The sequence below is a fragment of the Varanus komodoensis genome, unplaced genomic scaffold (genome assembly GCF_004798865.1).
Source record: "Varanus komodoensis strain SLA01 unplaced genomic scaffold, ASM479886v1 scaffold8, whole genome shotgun sequence".
NCBI lineage: Eukaryota > Metazoa > Chordata > Lepidosauria > Squamata > Varanidae > Varanus > Varanus komodoensis.
The window spans coordinates 28,402,604-28,413,583 of NW_025336481.1; the positions used below are offsets into that span (position 1 = coordinate 28,402,604).

A 10,980-nucleotide genomic window follows, 5' to 3' on the forward strand; every position below is an offset into this window, starting at 1 on the left:
TTATTATTTCAATTTGTGCACTGCTACAAGGCCCATACCTGGGTTATGTGTGTGGCTTACAAGAATCAAAACAGCACAACATTCTAAAATCAACCAAAATTCTAAAATCAACATATTCAGGAATACATAAAAATTAACATTTTACATAAAAATATTACAATAAAACAATTTAAACTAAAACCAACTAAAAACCAAAAATGGGTCAATTAAAATCAAGTTAGTGCTAAAATAAATTATTAAAATAGCCAGAGAAGAGGGATGCCTTTGCCTAGGGTGGGAATATAATGGTGATGGTGCCAGGCACACCTCTCTGGGAAACCTATTCCAAAGGTGGGGCGCAACCACTGAGAAGGCCTTATATAAAATAAGTAGCTTTAGAAGTACAGAAATGTGATCACAGGGTTTAAAAATGGAAACAGATTTTTGATGTTATGCTTGAAGGACACCAAATCTTTCATATATAAAAAACTTAAAAAGTTATCTGACAGGTCTATTATAAGATCCTGCATACCAATCATAGGCAATTAATCATAATTAAGTATTCAGACAGAAAAGGTGACTTCTTATTGTCAGGTTACCAAGTATTAGATGAAGTCATGAGACAGTGACCTTATAAATTGCACAGTGAATACACCCTGCATGTTCCATAAAGACATCAGAAAACTGAGTAAGGCAACAGGAGTTACCTTTGTTGGGCATTCCACATATTCTGCACTATCGTGGATGTAACCTGCTTTAGGGACAATTTAGTGCCTACAGGTGGCAACATGCAACCCAACACCTTACTTGGCAGCCACTGCGGCATCTACACACACACACACACGCACCAAGGGAGGGAGGGAGGGAGAGACAGAATATTTTCTTATCTGCAGACCTGACTGCTCTGAAAGAGGTTTCTGTTAAAGCTGAAAACTAGGTTTGAACAGGTTGTTTAATGTGTTGGGACTCAGACCAAACTCTTACTTTGCAGAAGCAGACTTTTTGGGCAGATTTCTTATCCTTTTCCACCTTCAAATGGAAGTCAATTTGTGGTTGTGTCCAGGAAGGTTCCTCAAATTATCAAATGTGTCTGTGGCCCCCAAATGTGGCCTTTCTCTGAATAATTCACCACTAGATGCAGCAGGAGTAAACTAAAATAGCAAAATTATGAAGCATATTCCTCACTTTCATTTATTTCAATTGACTGTGAGGTTTTTTTTTACTGGGATTGGAACTTAGCTTTCAACGTCTTTCATGGGAAAGCACTTGGGAAAGCACTTGGACCCCGTATTTATGCCAACACCTAGAAACTTCACAGGGAGGATGAGCACCTCTGCTTTATACAGCTACACTTGCCCTTCAAATGCAAATGCTTCCAAGTGACCAGATAAAAGCAAGGGCTATCATGCAGAATACTTGCCTCCCTAGCAATATTCTATTCCAGTACCCACAGTGAACGCTACTGAGCCTTGGTTCTATCTGTAACACTTTTGCTTGTGTGTCATAAACTTGTAGCCAGTATTAATTTCTTGTCCCCTGCTTGAGTCTCTCTTTCCCCCTTCCAATGTGGACTCAAGTACTTCATCATTGTCATCTTTCCTTATACCACCAGTGAAAATTAGGGCACATTTCCAAAAGCCAAACAGGAAAAAGGCCAGCCTTCACCCTACTATTCTGTTTCCGAAGTAGCCATGGGAAGCCTGTTAGTAGGGACTGAGTACAACTGCATCTTTCCGCTTATGTTCCCCAGGAACTGTTATGAAGGCATAGACCAGGGGTGACTATGGCTTGCTCAACAGAAAATGTCAGACGTTTGAGAACCACAAGACAGGAATATTTATTTTTTTATTATGGCCTAACAGGTATTGCTACAATTATCAGACCAGTTACTGCTAGTAGAGATCTCATAAGTCTCCATCTTAGCTCCATCATTGTAAATTCAGCTGATATGTTGTCAAGGTTGTACAAATTAGCTGTTAGATGTTGACTGGGCTGCTGTTTAAGGCTCAGAGTAGAAGTGAGATGACTGAAGCGCTGCTGTGATTGGTTATCACAGCAGGAGATTTGTGCGTCATCCCTGGAGGGTTTCTGTGCTCACTGGCTCTAGTGCTGGTTGAGCCTTGATTGGTTGGGGGCTCAGAGTTGAAGTCACATGCCTGAAGCACCACAATTGGTTATCACAGCAGAAGACTGGTGCCTCATTCCCTGCTTTTGTTTGAACTGGCTCAGCTGCTCAGATTAGAAGTTGTGCCAGGCTTTTCCGGCCCCTCTGTGAGCCACAAAATAAACTCAAAGAGCCACAGGCAGCTTGTGAGCCTTGGTTTGGCCACCCCTGATATAGACCGTCTCAGACACTAGAGGTAATATATATCTATCATGTCTAGTAACCACTGAAAGTCTCATCCTTCCTAAATTTGTCTAGTCTCTTTATGTATTGTGCAAAGCAATCTTTTTATCTGTCCTAAATTTTCCACTGACCTTTGGGTTCTCGTCTTATAAGAGAGGGAGAAAATGACTCCTTATTCAGCTTTTTCACATCATGCATATTCTATTAACCCTCTATCATGTGCCTCCCCTTGCTCAGCCTTTTTCTAAGCTAAAGATTCCCAAACACAGTAATTAATAAAATAATTTTACTAGTTGTGACAGCACTGGATAATCTCCTATATGTGTATTTCACTGTTCTAGTTTTTGATTCTCTGAAGCTTTTTGGAACAATATATCCAAGCATACCCATGTGTGAAGTAAATTAATGACTCAGCCATTATTATACATATAGTTGCTTACAATGAATCATATTTATAAATACAATTATCAGCAATATTAACTTATCTATTTGTAACTCAAGCTCTTGTAATAAATCACTAAATAGAGTGAAGAAGGGGAGTATGGATAAGATATTTCCAATTACCCATTAAAGCACACAAATGAATCTAGATCATTGTACATATTTTTTCAGAGTATGAAAGAAACTCTGGGTTTCATTTATTCTGTGAAAGAAAACTTTTGGTTTTCTCTGTTCTTCAAAGAAAAAAATGCATACAAACACAGATTAGAACCAGATTTTTGAATTTCTCCTGTACTCTTCTTTCAAAAAACAAAAAAACAAAAAACAAAAACCCTCCCTATTTTGAGTTGGTCACTTTGTAGGAAAGACTGTTAGAAACCCCAGCAATGTCAGTTAAATTGAATAATGTCAAGATTTTAAAATATTTCAGCACCATTTTGGTTAAAAACATCTGTTATGTCTTTTGCAGTCATGTGTCAATTATCTCACAAATTGATTCAAGCACTGCAAACATGTCTTGTACAGCAATATTTAGAGATGGTATGAAAATGAAATCAAGTGCTTTGAATTTTTGTTTGGAGAATTTCACAAGTTATTATGGTATCAAAAACAGTTGTTTTTAGATAGATACTATGGGAAACACAAGAAGATTCATTTATCACTCCAAGAATAAGATTCCAAAAACTCATGTTCTCTACTATACATTACTACAAAGGAATTTATACCCTCTTAAGATGTCAACAGAATCGACCATTTCCAAACCAGGAACTCAGTTTAACAAAAAGTTAAGCATGTTTAAGATGACTGAGATCAATGGGCTTCATTGGATATGCCATGCTTCGTTGGATCACGGCCAAGGTGACTTTCAATATTCCATTTCCATGCCCGTGCATTTAAAATCTAACTTTTCTTCTTCCACTGTTTTAAAAAAAGAGACTAACAGAACTGCCCATTTAGAATTTACATTTATAATTCTCTACAGTATATCTGAAAGCAAAGCAACAGATATGAAAAGGAGTTTTTTTGGCTGTCACAATTTTTTTTTTAATAAACATGAAAGATTTTTTTCCTATTTCAGATCATTTTTAAGCAAAAAAGAAAGCTGCTTTAAACTGTAAGATACAAACATTTCCTAGAATGAAACCTCCTAAAATCATTTGCTCTCCTATTATACATGAGCACTGTTTGTGCTGATCTACAATTTAGCTATCAATCATATCCGCTCTTATCTATAAGTCTTAAACCTCTAAGCATGCATTTATAATGGTTGGTTCTGTATGGTGCTAAAGCAATATTCACATTTTCAATCATAATCTAACGTTCACCCTGACCTGGGGTTGCTACTTTTAAAAGAAATGATGGATTAATATGATGTTGCTATGTACCTTACCAAGAGCAAAATCTGATATGAACTTTATAAGAAAGCTACTGTGAAGTACATTTTTATAGAGGTAGTACTTTGCTACAGATGCTTTTATATCACATTAAAACATTCAGTGTTCTTAAGTGTATGGTCCGTACAAATGTTGAGGAGAGTAGGAACAGTCAGAGTGCATTTCATAGCAAGTCTTCCACAGAAGACACATACAGCCCAAAATAATAGTAAAGGAAAGGAACAAAAGACATTTTTTAAAAATTAAGGTTGTTGTACCTTCCTGAGTTTCATGCTCCTCTGACAGCAGATGGTAGCAGCAGCCCACACTGCAAACCGCCTTGATTTCAGGTTTAGCATTAAAAAGTCGCAGGGTGCTTGGAGAAAGATCACCACATGTATGTAAACCCACGATTACACAGTCCTAGGACAGAAACAAAAAGCAGAGTTCAGAAGTGATTGAGGGGGAATGACACAGAAGATTTGCAGATAATGACCACCCAAGAATATAGGTTGGCATTGAATCATCTGTTGTCATAACTTGCAAACCTGCAATATGATTTAGCTATTAGCTGTTGACAACAAAGGACATAGGCAGAGAAACTGTGGTTTGTTTTTAAGTTGTGAATTCTGGATTATGTTTAAGAACACATAGTTAAACCATGCTGCAGAGTCTGCATCTAAAAACCCACAACATAACCACCACCACCAATTTAATAACCACTCAGGCTGTACTCTGTGCGACTGTCCCATGAATACCAAGAAAACCAGGTACACAATAGTGAGTGAGGGGATGACAAATGTGAATCATTTCTAAGTGTTGCAACTTTGCACTGGGGATAAGGAAGTAATGGACCCTAAGCAAATTTTAGCTCCATGAGATGCAGAGACATATTTGCATTGTCCCACCATATTGCCTCTGGGGAAGAATGGAAAAATAAGAAATTTTGGCATTAATTGAAGGAACGATGGAAAGAAGGTACAGGGGGCACTAGACATGTAGGAGAAAGGGTTTGCAAACAAACCCACAGAACAGTTGGGGAAGGGGTGGGGTCAAGACTTGGACCAGCATGACTTTGCAAAGTTAACCTCCAGCAAATTAAAATTCTGAGCAGGGCTGCTGTCAACCTGAACTATTGAATATAATTTAAATTGTAAATAATACACTCTTGAAAATATTAAAACAAGTTTCTTTCTCTATACATAAGCGCTCTCAAAACCCCAAATTTCCAATTTTAACTTGCATTTTGCTCAGAGAGATTTGCAGGAGCTGGGTGACTCTATGGAACAGATTTCAGGGGCTGAATCACTGAAAATTGCCTCCTTTCTAGTTCTTCTGATAGTACATCAGACATCAGCATAGGAAAACTAGTTGGATTCTGTCCAAATGTCATTAATTAAATGCTAATTTGTTTATTCTGTGTGCAACTTTCCAAATATTGACCAATTTACAAGAACCTGGAACAAATAAATGAAATCAAATGCTGTGTTGTGAGGAAGGCTTGCCAACATATTCTTCTTGTAATATGTTTGGGAAATTCAATGATGACATTTCTGAATCAAACACCTAAAGCTGCTCTGTAATCTGCAACATTTTTATCAAGTGCATTTTCTAAAATTTTCTATTTTTCTACAATGGATCTTTATTTAAATTTCAATTTATAAATTCAAAAATGAATGGTAAGCTAATGCAAAGTACATGTTCATTCATGTCCCTAATCCTTGCCTCCCCTCCTCTCCTCCCTTTCATCTCCTTCTCATACCTGTTTGCATTTATGCATTTATATTATAAGCTTCTGTAAAGAGCCTGTTTGGGCTTACATTACCCTGTTCACTGAAGCTGCTATAATTATTAATGCAGAATATATTTAATGAAAAGCATCTGTACTGCTATGTAACATCTAAACATTTTAAAAACAAGATAATTTAGGGGAATTGAGAAAAAAATAGAAATTTAAAGAAAGGATATTGTTCATCAAAATATGTTTCTGAAGTTCAAGGAATGCTCTTTTATAAAGACCATATTCAGGACAGACCATCAAAGAAAATGGATAGTGGAGAAATACCATTTATGCAAGGAAGCTCTCCTGTCAAAAACTTTATGAAACAATAATTATGAATACCAGAAGCATTACCCAGCTGCTGTCTGGATTTAAGAATTCCTAATGCACACTCCAGAAAAAAAAATTCTAACAGACTAAGCAGCTGAACTATGATAGTAAACAAAATAACCTCCAGATCAGCAATAATGTCACGTAGCTCTGTTTCTGCAGTGATATATGATGTTAGTGGAGAATATACGTTGGCTTCTTTTGACCTGCTTGCTTTGGCTTTAAGAGAAGCCATCTTCCTTCGTTCTCTCTCTTCTTCACAAAGCTCCCTGCAATTACTCCTGGGTGAACAGTCAGCTTCTACAGCGTCAGCAGGCAGAATATTTAGAAATACATTTTCAGGAATGTTGTTCTCATCAGGCTGCAGCTGAGCCCCAGAATGAAGTTCATATTGTTTGTTAGTAATACACATATCAGAGTCTATGAAAACATCAGCTGTTTCAAAATGAATGGAATCTGGAGCAGCCACCTGGGCCTGACTTTGAAGACTGTTATTAGTACTTAAGAGCTTTTCACTGATATTTGCTTTACTTTTCTCTTTATCTTGCTCAGACCTTTCCCTTGCCTCTTCCAACACATGGCCTCTGACATTTGCTCTTGCCCGTCTTTGATAGGCTTTCCAGTGTTTCTTCAATTTCCTGTTCCTTTCATTAGCTCCATGGGTGTTTGTGTTTGAGGAATCAATTCCATAAACCTTCAGATTATACTGCATTGACAAGAAGGAGCTCAGGTAGCCTTTTCCAGAGCCTAAGTCAATAACCTAGAGTACAGATTTAAAAAAAGAAGAAAAAGATATCAGTGTTAACAACTAAAAACTGTAAACCAATCATAAAAAAGAATTAGGAAACAAGTATAGGTCACATCATTTACATTATCCTTCAGGTTAAACTATTAAATAATTTTGCTTGTGTTCAAATAATCAGACCTTGGCTTAATAAACTGAGATATGAACCTGAATCCTGCATGTGGCCTTTTTGCTTCTCCCTTCACATTCATGGAGATACAAGCCAGAAAACTACAATCAATCACAGGTTACCGTTACATCTCAAAATTATGGTTCATGGCTTCCAAACAATCTATAATATTAAGCCAGTTTTTGAAAAGAAGAATAAAGCAGCTGTGCATGAGTTTATGAACCTGACTTGTACCCCAGCTTAATCCAATACCTAATTGTAGCAGGTTCAAAAGGGAGGATTAGTGATACATCATTTCTTAATTATATTAAATCCTTTCATACTGTTCTGTTGCAGGAGACCTGAGTGTGTGATCAAGTGATGTTTGATGAATATATTGCTACCTCTTAGCAGCCATTAAATCTTTAAAAAAGGTAGGCCCAGAACAGGTTTGCTATGCCTTATCTTAATGCTGAAATAGTTGACCTTCCTAGATGTGGAACTGTTGCTATGGTAACCCTAATTAAAAGTAGATGCTTTCAAATTTTATTGTTTAATATCTATGTACCTCCATCCAGATATCTTTCTGATACTAAAGCTTAGTGGGAAGAGTTAGATCAATATTACACTCTTACCAAGGCAGTTTCCATCAGCACAGGTCCTTGTAGCTGGTAACTTTAACGCCCAGCTGGACCTAGATGATAATTCATTAGTGGAGTCCTAACATTTTCAAGGAATTAACCATATGATAGGAAACTCTCCTTATATCAGCCATTCTAAGGATGTAATCCAAAACTTTCCTAGTGTGCATTTAGCTGTTTTAACATGCTAACATAATAAAGTTATCTTTAATGGAAATGCTCCAGGCAATATTGCTAGGTGAGTTCACCTTTAGTTCAATGCTAGGGAGCAGTGTTGTTGACTTCATCTTTTGTCTGTCAGTCACTTAGGAGGGCTATTAAGGCTTTTTATGTTGATAATCTTACAAACATTGGCCAGTATCCATTACTGACATTAACTGAACCTCCCCTAAAGATCAATTTACCCATCAGTTCATTACCAGACTCTTCCTTGCTCCCATGTGTGAGAGGGGTCAAGTGGACAAAAAGTATGCAGAGTAAATTTGACTCATTCATAGCATCCCCTGTTGTTATGCAATAACACAGTAACCTCTTAGCCTCTACTGAAAAGCTGTGTCATTATGAGACATTATCAATTTGTATTATACAGAGGACTCTCAGTTGGGTATAGAAACAAAAGCTGCTTTGATAATGAGTGTAGACCAAGATTAGGCAGGTTTATTCTGCGTATTGAGATAAGTGAGACAAATGTTTACCAGAGATATATCTATATTATAAATTGAAGCAATAATATAAGGGTTTAAAAAAACCCAAAAGAGCTAGAGAGAGAGCTGGAATATATTACTATGTGGTTTACAAAAGGAGGATGATAAATTATTTTGGCCATTTGTAATACAAAACCTCATTAGAGCCACATATATATCCTGCCTGTTGTATTTCTAACAGTGTGGGAAAGATATTTTTTTGCAACACTTCAGGAATCTAATACTTTTTCTTCCTCAGCCTTTGTTTGTCTTCTGATGCTCCAGAATGGCAACATGTCACTCCTAGTGAAATTACTGATTTGTCAAATTTCAATCAGCAGTAGATTTTAAGAATCTTTTTTACCCAAGGTGGACATCATATTCCCTCTGCAATACAAATTTATAAAGCAAAGACCTTGGTTCAACTTGTTATGGCATCCCTATTTGGATTTTGGGATTTCATTTCCAAAGGGAAAAAGTTCAGTCTGTTTTTCTTTGGAAGCTTTTGGAATACAGCCATTTATCTGTTGAATGTAAGACATGGATTGAAGCCTTTAAATGGTAGCTATATTTCCATTTTCTAGCAGCTCCTGGTAGCTACCTGTCTTAACTACTTTCAGATATGTGTGTCAACCGATAGATGAGGGAAATGGACAAGAAACTACAAAGGCTACGTTACTTTGCAGAAGTGCTGGGCAATTATGGGTTGGAGAAGCCCCAATTTCTCGTTGTTCAAAGATTAACAGACCTGGAGCTTCAACATTTGAGAACTGCAATGTTCTTCGCTATTTCATCTTAACTGCAATAACTGCTATAATGATGGATTTACCCCAGCATCCTATCTGTACATACTAACTATTCCAAAGTATAGAAAAGCATTCACTCTTGCCCATTTTAATGTGCCACCAGCAGCACTATTAAAAGGACAATTTAATAAGACCATGGTTAATGAAAGGGTATGTTATTGTGGTGTCAGAACAGTAGAAACAGTGGAACATGTTCTCTTAAATTGCAGCTTTTATAGGGAATGCAGAGAGAAATTGATTAAATGACTAATAACTGATCTGTATGGGAATAATTCTTCCACCCTGGTATCTGTTTAAGGGATGTATTCTTTTGTTACTGGAAAAGGTGCAAATTTTTTATGACTGCAATGCAGATTAGGAAAAATGTAGTCACCTGCTTGAGCAAAAATATTACCTAAACTGTACTTTTTAAACTGTGTTTTAACTTTTTAATTGCTTTTTTAATCTGTTTAATAATTCTTCTGGTCTGGCAGTGCAAATAAATAACCTATACCCTACAAGAAATGCCTGATGTTCAAACTGGATTCTAAAAAGAAAAAGGCATTCAACAGAGCCTTTTGGCTCTTGGGTGGTATAAAAACGAAATAGATAAAGCCGTATTGCAAACATACATTGGCTATTTGATTGATTATATATTAGAGCAAAACCTTTGATTGTGTGGATCATCAGAATCTATGGATGGTCCTAAAAATGGGTGTGAGTCAACACTTAATTGTCCTAATGTATTGTGGACAAGGATTACCAAATATGGAGAAACAGAATGGTTTCCTATAAGCAAGACATCAGATGAGTTTGTATTTTATCTCCCTATCTGTTCAATATGTATGCAAACATACATATTGGTGCTGGAGAAGAGCTTTGTGAATGCCCCAGACCAGGGGTCAGCAACCCGCGGCTCCGGAGCCGCACATGGCTCTTGAATCCCTCTGCTGCAGCTCCTTTGTTCAAAATACGTGCCGGCACAGCCGCCGATCTGTGACAAAGCTGGTTAAGTAAATTGCTACATTCCTCTGCTATTGGAAAGAGTGGAACAAGTTTCCTGCAGGCTCTCATGTTACACAAAACGCTGCTGAAAAGATTCTCTTTGTCCAAATGTAATCTCCTTCATCAGAATGTTAAAACTTGACTGTTTATCTGCTAATCAGTCACTAAACACACCTATATCTGTGACCTAGCACCCACTTACTGAGCTCCCCCCCTCCCAACCACGGATAAATCAAAGAAAATAAAAGTTTCTGAAGAAAATCGAACATTTCATGGTACGTGGGTAGATTCATTTGCTTTTACTGCTGAAGAACTTATGGGGTTTGCTGTTTGATGCATGCAGCCCTTTAGCACTGACTTTGACTCTGCAGGAAGCTGTTCTCCTATTCAAAATATATGAAAGGAATCCTACTAGTTTATAATGTAAGATTAAAAATAACAGTTTTTAGTGACTGTACAAGAGCTGCAGCTAAATCATAATGAAGATATAGATCTACTTCCTTGTTTTAAGAAGATTCTTATAAAAATTTCAGCAACATTATTACATTGGGAGAAGGATGTTTGTTCGGTATTTCACCATGTGATAAAAGGATGAGGGCACACAGAAGGAGACAGCATTTTTGGTTTGCTGCAGGTGGATAATTTAAGTTTGGCTTTTTATTTCATAAATAGGAGGACTCAAATAGACATTGACTATTTGATTTGAAAGTAACCTTCAACCCA

General features: G+C 37.0%; 1 protein-coding gene across 8 annotated transcripts in view; it reads right to left on the reverse strand.

The window, feature by feature from the left end:
• METTL25 (methyltransferase like 25) overlaps positions 1 to 10,980 on the reverse strand; it is an 84,563-nt gene that overhangs the window by 58,536 nt on the left and 15,047 nt on the right. For all 8 annotated transcript variants that reach the window (XR_006417075.1, XR_006417076.1, XM_044454890.1 and 5 more), the window contains 2 exons: positions 6,372 to 7,010; positions 4,419 to 4,563 (listed from right to left, as the gene is read on the reverse strand). Coding sequence is in view for 6 of the 8 variants with exons in the window: in XM_044454890.1 (XP_044310825.1) it covers positions 4,419 to 4,563; positions 6,372 to 7,010 (784 nt within the window). In the remaining 2 variants the exon portion in view is untranslated. The remainder of the gene's footprint in view (positions 1 to 4,418; positions 4,564 to 6,371; positions 7,011 to 10,980) is intronic.